This window comes from Cervus elaphus, chromosome 4 (genome assembly GCF_910594005.1).
Source record: "Cervus elaphus chromosome 4, mCerEla1.1, whole genome shotgun sequence".
Lineage (NCBI taxonomy): Eukaryota > Metazoa > Chordata > Mammalia > Artiodactyla > Cervidae > Cervus > Cervus elaphus.
In genome coordinates, this window is record NC_057818.1 from 54,677,986 (window position 1) to 54,694,999 (window position 17,014).

The following is a 17,014-nucleotide window of genomic DNA, read 5'->3' on the forward strand; positions in this document are numbered from 1 at the left end:
TTTATTTTAAACATAGTTTTCTCTAGGATTTTTTTTTTTCTTTTTTTGACCATTCTGCGTCCTTATTGCTGCCAGAGGGCTTTCTCTGGTTGCAGAGAGTGGGGGCTACTCTCCAGTTGTGCACGGACTGCTCACTGTGGTGGCTTCTCAAGGGCACGTGGGTTCCGTAGTTGTGGTGCACGGGCTTAATTGTCCCTCGGTGCGTGGAATGTTCCCAGACCTAGGATCAAACGTGTGTTCCGTGCATTGGCAGATCGATTCCCCACCACTAGACCATCAGGGAAGTCGCTAGATAGCATTTGTTGAAAGCCCATTCTGCACCCACTGCTTGGAGACTGTTCTCAACTTGATAGACTCATTTGATCGTCACAACAATGCGTGAGGTAGGAACCACTGCTGTCCCTGCACTGAGATGCAGAGCAGCGATGAAGCCAGGACTCAAGCTCATGCCGTCCGGCTTCTGGGCCCGTGCTCTTCACCGCTGGGCCAGCAGATCTTGGGCGCCCTCAGCCTCACCTCCATGCATCCCACTGAGACGCTGCTCCCTGACTTTCTTGGGTGGGATGGAGGTGGTGGGTTGGGCAGGTGGTCTTGACCCCAGTGTGTGCAGGGGCTTCTCCGCATCCCAATTCCAACCTCCAGGGCGCCCCCTCCTTCCTGCCTGCCGGGGACAGCTGTTGCCCGCATCTTGTTTCTGTTTGTCCCAGATAGCCAGAGCACTCTGCATTCTTGGTTGCTGGGCGTGTTTGGAATCTCCCCCTTCCCCCTTCGGGAAGCACTTTACCTTTTGCCCCATGTTCACCCCGTGCCCTGCTGTCTTGTCCCTGCCACTCCCCCTCACTTAACACCGTTCCAGCTTCGGCCAGCTGGCAGTAAAGGCCTGCCATCTGAGGGTGGCAGACCTCCCCCTTCTCCCTGGTGGGACCATCTGACCACGGTAAAACGTAAACATCAGGAGATGGGGGTGAGTCTGTTCCCTTGGAATCATCTGTTTCCCTCCTTCCTTGTATCTTTCCAGACACCACACATTCTAGCCCTGTCCTCTGTCTCATCCTGCTTTCTTGGGTTTAATCATTCTTTCTCTCTCTCTCTCTGTTCGTGGGCAGTCTCCCCGCCTACAGCGCTAGAATTGAGAGTTGATAGCAGCAGCCTTACCAGGCTTCGTGTGAAAACGTGTTGTGTTATCTCCTGTGGGCTCTTGCGTCTGGGATCCACCTGTGTGCCCTTCCACATGGCTGAGTGCCTGGGGCCCCCAAATATTGGGAAAGGACCTCCTGTTCAAGCAGTAGCAGCTCCCATTTATTGAGAATCTACTCTGTGGCTGGCATGTTACAAGCTGGATCGCGTTTCATACTCACCAGGATCCGTAATAGGCTGGGGCCATTTATTTGCGTTTTCATATGCAAGCTCAGAGAAGCTACCCTCTGACCTCAGGTCAACACCTTCTTCCCAGAAGAACAGTTCGTTCCGGAATAAGCACTTAGAATAGGTATAATCGTCTCCGTTTTACAAATGAGGACTGGAATTGGCGCTCAGTTCAAGGAGGAGAGGCTCAGGGCCCAGCGTTGTAAAGGCAGGCCTGCCTGAGTGACTGCACGCAGCTCCCGGGCACCTTGGCAGGTTGCGCCTCTGTGTGGGTGATGTCCTCTTCTTTAAACGGTAACCCTTCTTGGGTTGAGAATGTCTTAGAAAACTCACTGTTACCTCTGGACCTTTCCCCAGTCCACACAGGTCACTCATGGTCCAGCATGTAATCCCAGGGACTGTCACTCCATCTCTTAACAGTGCTGTGACCTTCTGTTAACCCCACGAAATGATGACCATTTCCATGGCCGACTAGCATCTTCCAGGCCCTCTGGACACCCACCCTGGTGTGTCCTGTGGAGGCCAGCAGCACTGCCTTCCCCTGGAAGTGTCCCCCCAGGTGACAGAGGCTGTGTTCTCAGATGGGTCAGAATGAATCACTGCCTTTCTCAGTGGAATATTCATAAATAATTGTTACTGCCATTTGCCATTGGTGCTTCTCTGAGTTAAGCATTGTTTTAGATACTGAAGGTAAAGCATCTTTCTTAATCCCCAGGATAAAACAGTTGTTATTTTCATTTTACGTGGGGAATGTAAAGGTCTGAGAGGCTAAATGGTCTGCTCAAGGGCGCACAGCTGGTAGGGGACAGAGTGCAGGGACAGGACAGTTACAATCAAAACTGTTTCCTGACATGGCCAAATAGCCCCTGGGGAGCAAAGTCAGCCTCTTTCGAGAACCGGTTTCCTTGTTGCTTTGAGAAGCTCTCAGTTCAGGGATCTATTCTCTTTTCTCCCTCATATCCCCTTTTAAGCACTTGAGCTGAACCTTCTTCTTGTTTCCCTCTGCAGGCCCTGTCTCAGAGGGACCCCCCTCACAACAACTTCTTCTTCTTCGATGGCATGAAGGGGAATGGGATTGTGGAGTGCCTGGGCCCCAAGTGAACCCGAGACTCCGCGGCCCCAGAGTTGCTGACCGCACGGTGCCCTTGTGCGATGGATCCCCTCCCCTCCCCCATGAAGCCCTCTCCACGCGAGGGAAAAACCAAGTCACTGAACCAGTACCAACCATTTCCTGCGAGCCGCGAGGCTGTGAAGCACCAGTGGCTGCTAAGCAAGGGCCTGGGTCCTGATGGTCTCCTCCCAGCTCTCCTGCATGGTCAGTTCCTGAAAGTCCCCAGCCAGGAACCAGCACACTTTGTTGCCTAGGAGCCTCTTGCCACCTTCTTGTCCTCAGTCCCCACCTGATGTCACACAGAGAGGAGCGTGACTTCAGGTGGGGAATAACTCCCGGGGCCATGAAACCACACAGCGGAACCACAGTTTCAAGTGCAGACAGGTGCCCTTAGACAGCCAAAAACATGGCGGGCGGAGTGTGTGTCCACCAAAGTCTGAAGCTCTGAGAAGCAACAGGCGGCATCGGTGTGCTGCTCTTGAGTTTAGTCTAGGATTAGTTGAGTTCCAGCCTGGATTTTGAAAGAGAGGAAGTATTACCAAATCTTCTTGGGTATTAGGGTGAGGCCTTGCCAGTGGAATATTAATGGGAATGCTTGTTTAAAAAGGCAGATTCCCGGGTCCCACCCCTGGGGAGCCTGACTCTTTGGCTTTGAGGTGGGACAGGGAGCCGGCCTGTCTTCCAGCAGAGCCCCTCACAGATGCAGGCGATCGCGCTGCAGGCTGTCGCATTGAAGGGCTGTGTCGGTCCTTCTTGTTACCCCCCTGAATCGCAGCTGTTTGTGTGTTTTTTATATTTTCTATGTTTCTTTGGTTCTTCAAAAAGGAATGATAGAAATAAAGTTATTTGCTTTAAGATTTGTTTTTCTTCCACGTGAGAAACTTCTTCCTCTGACAGGGAGCAATGGCCTGTTTAAACCTGAAAGTGTATCTGGATGCTTGAACACGACACCAAGGCCCTCCCCTCCGTCACCATTCCTGCCACTGTTTTTTTAAACAATGCAGCAGAAGTTAGTATGCTCATATTCTAAAGCATATAGAAGCTTGAGTCTTCTTGTCAAATAATTTCGTTAAGTAGTGGCTGTTCGCAGTGACAGCAATTGTAATAATAGTGGGAAAGGAGTAAAAGTGAGCAGTGATCTCATAGCAGTTAAGTGAGACCAAAGTAAAATGCCCCAAGTCCCACAGCTGGACGGGTCAGAGCAGTTGCTAGAGTGCCAAAGGGTATCTTGACTCAGCGACGCGAGCGTGCGTTCCACCTGGAATGTGTTCCTCACCCACACTTGGCTTTCTCCCCATATGTAAATTGGCTGGTTAGATGAATAAATCAGCTTCTCTATTTCAGCCCTGTTGATGTCAGTGAGAAAAGAAAAGCATGGATCTCCTCTGGGAGGAGGGACTCAATTCTCCCCCCTCCTGGTTCTCTCTGCCCCCGCCTGAGGTGAGGCTAGGCTCTCTTTCTGGAGCAGCCCTTTTCTGGGCCTTGGTAGTGTTAAATCAGGGGAGCCTTGCAAAAATCTCACAGGGTCTTGGACAATCTGAGCTAATTACACCCTTTATTTTGCAATGTGGGGCCTTGGTCACAAGGGGGAGCAGGCAGGTCTGGATGGATTAAAAACAAAACTGTCTTAGAATCTTCTCTGCAACTTTTCAAACTTTTCCACCCCTATACCTATAATGGCCGAGATTGACCCCGAAATGACCATGACCCTTAGGGAATCTGGAGGGTGGTGCTGGAAACTTCCAGCCCTGGACAAGAAAAAGGCTTAATTCTCCTTGCTTTCAGATTTCATATTTTTCCATATTACAAGTTGGTGTTATCTTAAGAATGAATTTCCCTAAGTCTCCAGGAAGTCCACAGTGATTATCCTGTGGGTTCAAACACCTCAGGAAGGGGGATCCTGTCTGTGAAGGTAGCGTATGTTTGGTGGAGGAGGTGCTGAAGTTAGCAAATGAAATGGTTCTGCCAGGCCTCTCCACTCCATACCCCACTTCTCTTGTCTCTGGTATGCTTAATAACCAAACTCAGGTTCTCAGTGGTTGAACATTCTAGTGAACAGGTGCTACTCAAAAAAGCCTTGTCCTAGACGTTAAGGATCCACCTGCCAATGCAGGCAACCTGGATTTGATCCCTGGTCCAGGAAGACCCTACACGCCACGGAGCAGCTATGCTGGAGTGCCGCAACTACTGAGCCCGAATTCTAGAGCCCCTGAGCTGCAATTGGAGGAAGCTGGTGCACAGCAGGGAGAACCCAGTGCAGCCAAAATTCAAACACAAACTTTTGGCCCATCACAGCCCTACATTCCATGATTTCCCTCTGCGCTGCAGACCCTTTTTGTCAGTTTCTTGCATTTTATTGGTAAGTATAAATGTCCATCTATTGAGGCGTCCCCTACTTGTCCCTGTACAGGTGGGGAAATGTAAGTTTATGTTTTAGTTGGCAGTCAAAAAGAGTGTGATAATAGCTGAAGTCCTCACACTACCCACCTGATACCTTTCAAAATAATTAGACTTCAGCTAAATTGCTTGAATCCTCACAGCAACCTTGGGGGTAGATACTGTTGTACCCATATCACAGATAAGGCAGCAGCCTCACCCACCCAAGTCGGGTAAATAGAGAAAAAAAAATTTTTTTTTTTTTCCTTTTATTTCTGACTGTCTAAAGCAAAAAAATACATGTCTAAGGACTTCCCTGCAGGGGGGCCTGGGTTTCATCCCTAGTCAGAGAACTAAATCCTGCAAGCCGCAGCTAAGACCTGGCACAGCCGAGTAAATACATATTTTTTTAAAAGTTAATACTTGTGGGCATTTGTAAGGGGTGTTGATATGCTCCGTATGACGACTACAGCATGAAATGTTGGGGAGAAGACGGTGAGCGGGGCTGTGTGTTGGCAGAGCCTCTGCGCTGTAAGTGACATGCCACCATCCATAGATAACGAATAGGTAAGGATATGTTTGTGATCCCGAGAGCAATACTAAAAAATGCTGATACACCTAAAGATACATTTAAAAGAATTCTTAGAAAGTATTCAAGTAATCTCAAGAGGAGGCAGGAGAGAGGAAACACAAAAACCTGATGAAAACAAAGAAGAAAAGGACCTAATCCAAACAGGTCAGTAGTTCAATGAGGGGACTTCCCTGGTTGTCCAGTGGTCAGGACTCCCAGCTTCCACTGGGCCTGGGTTCAATCCCTCCCTGGTCAGGGAACTAGGATCCCACAAGACTTGTGACACAACCAACATCCCTCACCACCGACCCCCGCAAAAAAAAAAAAACAAAACTTGGGGCCTTGGGCCCTGTGTGTGTGTAAGCTTGAAGGAAATAGAGAGAGGCACAAGATGGAATACCCAGTACCCACCCACCATCATTTTGCTACTTGCTGTTTCTGCTCACCATTATCTGCTGTTTATTCAATAGTGATAAATTTCAAGTTCATTCCAGTTCACTGCTGTCTGTTCTATTGTGTGACAGCAGACTTGATTTACCCTTTAAAATGATGGCTCTTGCTACTTAGGTGGCGGCTTTGTGTCTCGCCAGCACTTGGACACCTGTGGACGTCCCCTATTTTTATTTATTTCTGGCTGTGCTGGGTCTTCGTTGCTGCCCAGGCTCTTTTCTATTTGCGGAGAGTGGGGGCTCCTTCCTAGTTGCGGTGCTTGGGCTTCTCTTGGGGAGCACGGGCTCTAGGGTGTGCGGGCTTCAATTGCTGTGGCACCTGGGCTCAGTAGTTGCGGCTCCCAGGCTCCAGAGCACTGGCTTAGTAGTTGAGGTGCATGGGCTTAGTTGCTCGGTGGCATGTGAGATCCTCTCAGCTCAGGGGATCGAAGCTGCGTCTCCGGCACTGGCAGCTGGATTCCTTACCACTGACCCACCAGGAAAGCCCCAAACATCCACTTGTGAGACACCCCGGAAGGCACTTATTGCCACAGGCAGGTACATCCTCAGCTTGACAAGGTTTTGCCAAATTCCTGTCCAAAATGATGGTTCGCGTTTCTGTTTCCCTCAGCCTGCCCCTTGAGAAGAGCCACTTGTGGGGAATGCCTTGGTGGTCCAGTGGTTAGGATGCTGCTTTTCCACTGCAGCGGGTGCACATTCGATCCCTGGTTGGGAAACGAAGGTCCACATGCACCACACCCCCCGCCCCCAAAAAAAACATTTTCTCTGAACTGCCCCTTTACTAGGACACCTGGGGGAGGGGCAAGGCTGGCTGGGGTCTGAGCCTGTCTGGGCCAGAAGATGCCACAGGAGAAACATTTGGCCCATTACCCTGTTTTCTGGAAGATAGCAGTAGAAGCACTCCTTGTATTTCCCTTTTTTGGGGGGTGGCCATACCACTTTGCCCTTGGGATCTTAGTTCCCCTGACCAGGAAAGGAACATGGGCCCCCTGCAGTGGAAGTGAGGCATCCTAACGACTGGCCCACCAGGGAAATCCCTCCCCTTCTTGCGTTAATTCAACACAGAGTTTTGTGCTTTTAATTTGGCTGTACCTAGTTGTGGCATGCAGGAATTTTGGTACGTGGGATCTAGTTCCCTGACCAGGGATCGAACCCAGGCCCCCTGCATTGGGAACGCGGAGCATTAACCACTGGACAGCAAGGGAAGTCCCTCCCCTTGTATTAATTCAACACAGGGTTATTTTCTTGTTTGTTTCTTCAACACAGGGTTTTAACGCTAGGTTAGAGGATGCTTGGGCTTCCCAAGTGGCACTAGTGGTGAAGAACCCGCCTGCCAGTACTCACCAGGTCTGTCTCGGTTGACATGTTCCCTGGGGCTCCTCATGGTGGGACTTCTGAGTAAGTTAAAGGTCATTCACTCCTTCTGTGAATCTCAAGCCCCCTGATGTTTTATCCAATAGGAATAAAGTGAGAAAGTCCCCTAAAAGCCCTGTCTTCTCAGGGCTTAGCTTTTAGTGGGAGCCCAGAAGGGGTGCATGAAGATTGGTCTCCCACAATGTCTCAGAGACATCCTTTAACCAGAGCGACAGACACCCCAGGGTGCTCCAGGCACTGCCCCCCCCCCCCGCCCGCCACCTCCTCCCAGACGAGGGTCAGAGGCTGGGCCCAGGCCCCACCGCGGGGAAGGACAGCTGACAAGAGTATCCACTGTTCCAATCTGATTTTATTGAAAAGGAAACATACAAAAATCATGTACAAAAAAAATTAACCAAACATGTACAGAAAATTCATTCCGGTATCTACAGCAGCGAATATACAGTATTTTACAGGCTGGGCCATCCCTCCCCGCTCCCAGACTCCTCCCTCTTCTGAGATTTTCCCCCCCTCCCTGACTCCCCGTCTCCCCCCAGCGCTTCGCCCTGGGGACTAAGGCTGGGGCGGCTTCCGCCAAAATATCCCACCCCCCAAATGAATGCCAGTGGTCACACGTGCTCTCTCTAAACCTATGCAATGGGATTGATGGGGGGGAGCGGGGGGTGGTCGCGGGCAGAGCACAGGATTCACAGTCTGGGCCCCTCCTGGCCACCCCCAGATGAAGGTGAGGCAGGCATGCCCACCACCTGCCGGCTGGCTCAGGGAAGATGGCTGGGCACTGGGCCGGGGCACCCATCAGGACACACCCCACTCTCTGGCTCCAGGAGGCTAGTGGTCACGTTTGGCTCATTTGCTCTTCATGGGCCCCCTCCCCGGGAGGAGGGGGGGAAGCACCAGGGGCCTGAGGCCAGGCCCAAAGTGAAGGAGCGCTGGGGGGAGAGACCCCCGCCCCCCAGTGTCACCGCTGCAGCTGGAATGGGCAGCCAGCACCAGCAGCCTTTCCTGAGATGGTGGTGGGTGGCAGAGGGGAGCAGCTCAGGCCCTGCCCCCTCGGTCCCCGCCGCCTTCAGACGCCAAGTCCGTCAGCCCTCTCTCCCCTGGCCCCTCAGCCAGGGGCCCAGGAGTCCACGTCTCCATCAGTGCTCCCCGGGGCTAGGCCGGGGCTGGGTCGGGAGTGGCTGCCCTGGCCCGCCCCTGGGTTGGGCAGGGCTGTAGTCCAGTATGCTACATGGTGCAGAAAGAGTCCCCCGCGCTGGCCAGGGCGTCAGGAGTTGGGAGGGTCCTGCCCCCCCGAGTCCGTGACGTCCACCGGGCGGGTACAGGCACCTAATTGGGCTCCACCTCGGGGGCTCCGCGGCCCCCGGGGAAGGGCAGGAGTCCCATGATGAGATTGTACAGGACTCTCCAGGGCGAGGGGCGGTGTCGCTGCTGCTCCTCTTGTCTCTGGGAAGGGAGCAGAGAGGAAGTTAGGCTAGAGACGACGGGGTGGGGTGCGCAAGGGGGTCAGGTTCAAGGGCAGCGAGGAGGTAGGCACAGTCCCTCCACCAACCCACTGACGGCTATCCTGTTATTAGTTCATTGGGTCATCTCCTGGCCTGGAAGAGGCTAGGAGGGAGACGATGTGGATGAGGCCCTCAGCATAGGACCTGTGCATATCAGCAGACTCCTGGTCCCTAGTCTCCAGATGAAGACAGTCACCGACCGAAGTCACCCGGGCTTGAGGGGTAGGCTGGACCGCAGCCCACCTGCCCTCCCATTGAAAGCTGATGAGACACACAGAAGGGAGCAGACAGCCCTCCTGTCTCAGCGATTCTAGAACACTTTCTGCAGGAACTGGGAACTATTCTGTGCTGAAGCTGTACAAAAATATGTTTGGGCCAAGTGAACCCCCAGCCCTTTCCCGAGTGGCAGGATGAAGGCTGGGGGCAGCCTCTGGGACCATCTCAGTTCCACAATGCTAGGAAAGCGGGAATGAAGGAAGCTAGATAGAAGAAAAGGCTGCCCTCCAATAAAAATCAACAATATTCAATACTTATGGAGAGCTACAGTTCTCTCCACTCTCTGTGCTGAGTGAAGGCCTAGGTCCTGTGCCAAGGAACTAATCTCATCCCCACCAGATGGGAAGAAGAAACCCATTTTACAGATGCGAACAAGAAGATCAGATCAACCATGCTAATGATCTTCATGGGTGCCTGGGGGTGGGCTGCCTGGTACCAGTTTGTCTCTGCCTCAGTCCCCACCGAATTTTCCAGCCAGGAGAAGGTGACCAAGGGGCACATGAGATTGGCAGAAATGCCACCGTCCCACTGTGGTGTGCCACTTGGCACAGTCACCTTGCTGAGCAAGCCAACTATCATTTATCAAGGCTAGGGGCCAGCAGACCACCCAGGTATCTACTGTGGAGACACATGTGTGTGCCTGGAGATATGCATTTTTTGGAAGAGCCAAAAGAAATAACAATAAAAGTAAATTACATTAAAAAATTTGAGACACTTCTGGAATATCCTAAATACCCACCAATGAGAAAATGAAGACGGATACTACATGGTGATCCAATCGAATGCTATTCGATGTGGCGTGAAAATGAATGAACTGAAGCTCCCTTGCCCACGTGGATGTATCTCAAGCATAACACTGAGGGGGAGGGAGCAGCTTTGAGAGGAACACACCAGATCACGTTTATTAAGTCTGAAACGCCTCGCAGTCCTAAGTATTGTTTGTGGCCTGGTGAATGTGTTGTAAAAGAATCACCACCCGCGGACCAAGGGGACAAGCCAATCTCTGAGGTTTCCTTTGAAAGCGGGGAGGGGTAGAGGGTCAAGGGGCTTCGCAACATCCGGTTTTTGTTTTTTTCCTCGAATAAGCAAGCAGTGTGGCTGTAATGTTCAGGTTGGACAGAGCAGGGTGGTGGGCGCCCGGGTGTCTGTTATTCTCCGTTCCACCGCCTCAGGCTTCAAGTATCTGGTTGTAATGAGAGGCCTGGCCGCGCGCCCCGGGGGGCGGGGCCTCCGGCGGGGCGGAGCTCCAGGCCCCGCCCCCAGCCCCCCGGGAAGCGGGGTGGCGCGCCGCTGCCGCCGCCGCAGCCGCCGCAGCCGCCGCGCGGGCGGGTGGGAGGGGCGGGCGCGGCTGCGCCGCCGCTGCTGACTCATCGGCTATAAATAGCCCGGGATATATGAGCCGCTCCGCCGAGCGCCGCCCTCAGTCCCCGCGGCCGCGGGCCCCGGGCACGCAGCGGTGCTCGCGGACGCTCCGACCCCGGCCCCGGCCCTCGCCCGAGCCGTGCCGGCCGCGGCACTGGCCCTTCGGCGGCGGCTCGGCGACCGCGCCGCCCCTCCCAGCTGCCTGTCCCCGGCGCGACCCCGCCGCGCAGGGCAGCAGCTGCTGCACATCTGGCTGGGCCGCCGCAGCCCCCTCCCCGGCGGGAAGTCCCACCTGCCGTCTACCCCTCCCCCAGCACTCACCCGCCGCTCGTACAGCGCGTTGAGGTCGTCCGCCATCCGCCGCAGCTGGGCCCCGATCTCTCGGGCCCACTGCTCCTCCTCCCCCCGGACTCCCGGGGCCGCTTGGGTGGGGCCGCCCGCCAGGGCCCCCGGGGCGCTCGGCACTGGCGATTCCAGGTGCTGCTCCGCGGGCGAGAGTGAAGGCTGAGGACCTGGGAAAAGCCGGGGCCGGGGTCACACCCACCACCCCTCTAAGGCCCTGCAGTGGCCCGGAGGAGGGCCGGCTGGCTAGGACTTGCTTCTCCCTTTTCCCGTCGCCTCACTTCTCTTCGGATCCCCACCTCATCTCGAGCGATGCCACTTTGCCAGCCCTCTTAAGAGCTAGATTTCTTACCTCTACTCCCCGAGGGAAAAAAGAAGTCCTGCGGAGGCCTTCCTGGGCTCACCTGTCTAGCCAGTTACCACCCCACTCCCCATGTTAGTCTGGAAGTGCTTCCTCTTGTCCTACCAAAGTTGTTTGTTGATGTTTAGGTCGCTCAGTCGTGTCCGACTCTTTTTGAGACCCCATGGACCGTGGCCGGCCAGGCTGCTTGCAAAACGATTGCCAAATTTTGACTGCTCTACTCAACCGACAGGGAAACTGAGGCTCCCCCTAGGAAGTGGCCCAAGGTCACACAGGGATACGGGGACTGACTACACCCCGAGTCACAAGCCTCGGATCTCCTGCCCTCTAGTGTCCAACCACAGTGAGGCCACACCCCCGGATGTGGCAAAGGTCTGTAAACCAGAAGGCCGGCCCGTGGCCCCCTGTGAGCCTGGAGGCTTGGATGCGGGATGTCCCCGCGCACTTTCTGCGTTCCTCTGACGTCTCTTCCTCCCTCTGTCACGCCGGGTCCTGGCTTGAGGGATCCCTGAGAACTAACCTCAGGGCCTCAGTTTCCATGCCTGTGACTCTGGTCTAGGAACCGGGTCTCCTCCTGCCTCCGCTGGCCAGGAAAGTCTGCCCTCTCCTGACCTCTCCAGGTTCCGGGGACAGGTGGGGAGGGGAGCGGGGACAACCTCTCCCTTGCCACCGAACGGACCGGCCGGACACCACGGAGTTAACAGCCCAGCAGGCAGGGGACCTTTAACCCTTCCCTCCCCAAGACCCGCCCCCCCCACCCTTTCCCCTAGACAATGGCCCCTCCCCCTCCTTCCTCCTCTCCGACTGCAGAGAGGGCGGGCCCTGGGCAAAGAGATGCAGATAAAGGCACCAGGCCACCCTCGACCCCTCCCCGAAGTCCTGAAGTGACAGTCCCCTCTGCCCACACTTTCTCCAGCTGCAGTCCTCTAGGGGCTCCGGGGACCCAGACCTGGAGAGGGTGGGGGGCTGGAAAACAGCTGTTGCCCGGGGCCCGGAAAAGGCCGTGGGCTGCAGCTCGCGGACTGCAGTCCGATTCCAGGAGGGACTTCCCAGTCGGCCTCCCCCCACCCCCCAACCTCCCACTCCGTCTTCCTGCTTCTTGCAACACAAAGACCACACTGGCCACACCCTCCCGTGGCCCGGCCGGCTCGCCACCTCCCCCGACTCACTCCCCTTTCCCGGGTTCCTCGGGGTCTCTCTTTTCCCAGCTCCCGGCATCTCGGGTGCGGGGCAGGCACTCACCGTCGGGTCGTGGGCCTCGGGGCCGGCTGCGGGGACCCCCAGGCCAGCGGGGGGCCCCCAGGGCGGCGGTGACGGCGGGCGGGGCGGTGGGGGCGCAGAGGTAGGCGGCGGGCAACAGGGCGGGGGCGGCCGGGGCAGCAGGCAGGCCGGGTTCGCAGAGGCCGCAGGACACCGCCGAGGGCACCAGGCGGCTGAGCGGGAAGGGGCGCGGGCCGTCGCGGGCCAGGCCCTCTACGGGCTCCGGGGAGCTGCCCTCCTGGCGTGCTCGGGCCATGGCGCTCCCTGGGGCCTGCGGGACAGGGCAGAGGGGTGCGGTCAGCAGCGGGGTAGTGCAGGGGGAGCCCCACGAGGTACCCACCCCACGCGGGGTACACAGGGCGCCCCACTTCTGCCTGCATGGTGGGCTGGGGCAGCCCACCAGGGTCCAGGACACACAGCTGTGATGGAGCGGGCTATAGGTGTGTGTGATGGGCCCTCAGACACCCCCGTCCCAGGGCTGACCCCAGGCCCAGCCAACCCAGAGAGCCTCCCCTGAACATGGTGACCGGCATACAGGAGCGACCAGGGACGCGGAGGCACAGGATGGTTCTCCCAGCAAGGACAGGGGCTCATGCAGGTCCCAGACTTGTGGGCCTGTCAGCAGTGTGAGTTTAAGGGCTGACAGCCCCCCAACACAAAGTCACCCAACCTGGGACTCACACAGGGCCTGGGCTGGCAGGGTTAACTTTTGGAACATAGCAATGGGTGTGCGAGCGCGCGCGCGCGCGCACACACACACAGACACACACACATATACACACACACGGAGGGCAGCCAGGCACTGCGACTGCTCACACAACAAACACCAGGACTCACACAGGACCAAGAGGGGGTGTATGTGGAGGGTACACAACACACACACACAGGGCTCACGCAGGACTGGCCCGCCCGACCTCCCACCAGGCCTCCTATTTGTACCCCAAAACACTGAGAAGGTCCCAGGACACACACACACACATACACACAGACCACGGAACAGCTATCCACACATTGCATGCTGGCTGGTACACCCCAGCCCCTCCATGTCAAAAACAGATACACGAAGGAACTGTCAGGATCTCACCCACTGACCCGCTGTTAATATGCCCACGGAGCCACAGAGACTCACAATGCGGCCGTCACAAGCACAGACAGACACACCAGCTGGGGCAGTGTCACTTCTCAGGCACACGTGCCCCTCCCCGTAAGGCACCCGCAACAGATAAGACCTACACCCCTCAGGACTCACACACATATCAACACAAAACAGACCTCCACGGACACACAGGGACCCGTACAACTGCAACACACCCACTTGTCACCAACTCTCAGATCCCGGGACACATGTAAAGCAGGCACACATGTCATCAGATCTAGATGAATCGCCACATGCCAGCAACAACACGGACAGCAGACATCAACCCACCCTCCTCCCCCAACCTCCAAACACCATTACCAACTGTCAGCCCTGGACACGCGCGCGCGCGCGCACACACACTACAGCTAATCCCACACTGGCCTGGCAGGGCGCACACCTAAAGCACCCTCAGAAAACACTGGTCTCACGTGACTGACATAAACACTACACACACGCAGCCCACATGACACATGAGCCAGCCGATCACAGAGACAAGCCCCTCAGACTCAACACACGCACTCTGTCTCTCTCTCTCTCTCTCTCTCTCACACACACACACACACACACACACACACACACACACGGGCTCAGACACATCCCTGTACAAGAGGCTGCCAGCAGCACCTACGGACTGCTCTGCCGAGACCCCACAGAGCCTAGCTCCTCAATTCCCAGACACGGATCCCAGACACACAAGCCAAACACAGACTGAGACAACCCCCCACCACACACACACACACACACACACACACACACACACACACAACGCAGAACTCACACAGACACCTGGACAGAAAATAGACATCCGCAAACGCTGAGCTGAGCCAGATGCCCTGGAGATAGACACAGACACAGTCCACACAGACGAGACCCACAAGCACTCACAAACACAGCCCGTTGGGCAAGATGCACACGTAAACACACAAACAGCTCACTCAGGCAACGCACACACACACCACAGTGCAAGCAGGCAACCGGGAGCCACAGACTCACCCCCAAACAGCACACAGAGACAACTCTCAGAGAGAACACACACAAGTACACCACACATCAACACAGCGCCCAGCCCTCAGGCGCCGCAGCACACACGGAGAGAACCCCCTCACACAGACACACGGGGACGGCGCCGCACACCCCGACGGGGCCACAGCCCCAACACGCCCCGGGACTGGCACAACCACTCCCTGCAGACCCCAGCACAAACTCGGAGCCAGACACGCGCACACACCCAGGCGAGACACCTGCAGATCCACCACCCCGCACACGCGCGCTCCCACGGCGGGCCCAGACGCCCCCCTGCGCTGTCATAGTCCCCCCCACCACGCCGCCGCCGCCGCCACGTGCGCCCGCCCCGCCCGCCAGGCGAGCGCGGGGCCAATAACCGGCTGTTGCTGGGGCGCAGCCCCCGCCCGCAGGAGCCGCAGACTCCTCGGCCCGCGAGCCGCCCCCTGTCGCCGCCCCCAGCGGGCGCGCGCCCGGGGTGTGGCCGCCCCTCCACGCCGTCCCCCCCACCCCCACCCCCCGCCCCTCCGGGACTGCAGGGCAGGGGCCGGGGCAGTCCGGGGCGACTTACTTCCCCGGGCCCGCACTGGCCGCCAGGGGGCGCTGCCGAGCCCGCACCCCATTGTTTGTAAACAAACCCGCCAGACCGCGGAGGCACCTGCGCTCTTGGACCCTCAGTGCCTCCCGCCCAGGGACCCCAGCCTCGTGGAGGGTGGGGAGGGCAGGGAGAGAGGGGAGCCCGATGTAGCGACGCAGCGCGCCCTCCCCCCGCACTGTCTCTCCGAGTGCACTCCCGCCACCTCCTCCAGGGAGCCCACCCGGCCTGGCCAATCGCGGCTGGCGGGGATTCGGGGTGCGCACACTCACCCCGGGGGCATGAACACGCCGGAGGGGATGGCGATGGGGGGCGGGCGGCTTCCTTCAGGAGGGCGCGCCCGCCGAGCGCCGCTCGTTGCGGCTGCTGCCGCTCTAACTGCAGTGGCTGTTGCTGTTGCTGCCGCAGCTGCTCCTCGAACCGCAGGCGCGTCCGCGTCCTGGTCACTGCTATTGCTGCCGCTGCCGCTGCTGTCGCTGTTGCTGCCGCCGCCGCCAGGCGCCCGCTCGCATGTGGCTCGCGCCGCGTCTCAGGCCGCCCGGCGGATCCCGGGCCCGCTCGGCGGCCGCCCCGCCCCGCCCCGCCCCCGCCTGGCGGGTCCCACGCCCCGCCCCCGAGTGACGCCACGGCCCGGCCCGCCCGCCCGCCCGCCGCGGACAAGTCGGGACTTGCAGGCGCGCGCCGCGCCCCCTACCTCGGCGCGGGGGGTTTCCCTGCAGCCGGGGGCGGGGCAAGGCTTGGGCCTGGGGGCGGAGGCGCGCCAATCGGGCTTCCGGACGGGCGGGACAGCTGGACACGCACACACTGACACACTGACACAGTGACTGGAACCCACAGACACACACCCCGAGACGTGTGTGCAGGCTGACCGCCTGGCGCTCCAGGGTACACAAAGCCACGTGCGTCAGGGCCACGGGGCCAAGCCCACTCGCAGACACGCCAGATCCACTCCCTGGACAGGGGTGTGGACGCACAAACTCACGCACTGACGGGGCACTCACCCATTCAGGCACAAATACATACATAACACGACTTCCTAACAGTCTCACTGGGACTCTGTGTCAGAGACACAGAAGTTGCCCAAACACCCGCACTGCTGAGCACACCTAGGCTCACAAACCAGTCATGTTCACAAGCTCTGTTCAGGTACCCACAACACACAAACACACAGTGGTGGACCCACACAGACACCCACTAAGAGCTTGTCGGCAAACAGAAACTTCCTGATAGGCAGAGCAGGACACACACACACACACACACACACGACACCTGTCCCTGGGACACTTGGACACACTGCTTGATCTACAGTATGTAGAAACACCTACAGGGACCCCCCCCCCCCAGCAGCTCACACACAAACACACCCCCATCAACTCATAGCTGACACATGAAAACTGTCAAGAAATTGACCCTCCCGGACACAGATCAAGTCAGACATAAAAAGACAGACTCCCCCAACAGACAGTCACAAAGTCACACCTGTGACAGGTTCCTGCTAACTGGCCCGCTGCTGGGACACGCTCCAGAAGCATGTGCACCTGTCTGCACTCACCACGAATCTGGTGAGGGACCCAGAGGGAGAAGAAAGCCCCAGGCAGCTGGCACGGGACATGCCCGGGCAGCCTCTGCAGTGGCTCTCACCCGGGGTTTTCTGCCTTTCAGTTCCCTTTCCTTTCTCAGTCTCCCTTCGTCACTCCTTCCCCCACTCTGATGTGGTGACGCGAGGTGGTGTCTAAAGCTCTGGGGCTCTGTCTCCTCTGCACCCTCCATTCCCCTTGCATCACACCCCAAACCCCACGGCGTCATCAGAGGGCAAGTGGCCTCTGAATACCCAGCAGAGAGGGGCTTGTCCAGGTTCTCAAGTGTGGCCAGATGCTTCGATTTCCCAAGAGCAGAGAATGCAGGTCTCACGTGTGATCTCCCTCCTTCA

At 57.3% G+C, this 17,014-nt stretch overlaps 2 protein-coding genes across 7 annotated transcripts in view; one reads left to right on the forward strand and one right to left on the reverse strand.

Annotated features, from left to right (window-relative positions):
• Positions 1-3,331, forward strand: part of SAE1 (SUMO1 activating enzyme subunit 1) — a 61,581-nt gene extending 58,250 nt beyond the window's left edge. For both annotated transcript variants that reach the window (XM_043899604.1, XM_043899602.1), the window contains one exon: positions 2,374-3,331. In XM_043899604.1, coding sequence (XP_043755539.1) covers positions 2,374-2,654 — 281 coding nt within the window. In that variant the 3' untranslated portion in view covers positions 2,655-3,331. The remainder of the gene's footprint in view (positions 1-2,373) is intronic.
• A 4,246-nt stretch (positions 3,332-7,577) lies between these two features.
• Positions 7,578-16,705, reverse strand: BBC3 (BCL2 binding component 3). 5 transcript variants are annotated; one of them, XM_043899607.1, is made up of 4 exons: positions 16,564-16,705; positions 12,332-12,620; positions 10,708-10,898; positions 7,578-8,689 (listed from the first exon to the last, which is right to left on the reverse strand). In XM_043899607.1, the coding sequence occupies exons 2-4, from the start codon at positions 12,603-12,605 to the stop codon at positions 8,573-8,575; spliced, it is 582 nt and encodes a 193-aa protein (XP_043755542.1). In that variant the 5' UTR covers positions 12,606-12,620; positions 16,564-16,705; the 3' UTR covers positions 7,578-8,572. The 5 variants fall into 5 exon arrangements, with proteins under 5 accessions (XP_043755542.1, XP_043755541.1, XP_043755540.1 ...); XM_043899606.1 differs by lacking the exon at positions 16,564-16,705 and adding an exon at positions 15,357-15,494; XM_043899605.1 differs by lacking the exon at positions 16,564-16,705 and adding an exon at positions 14,716-14,859.
• Between the last annotated feature and the right edge of the window lie 309 nt (positions 16,706-17,014).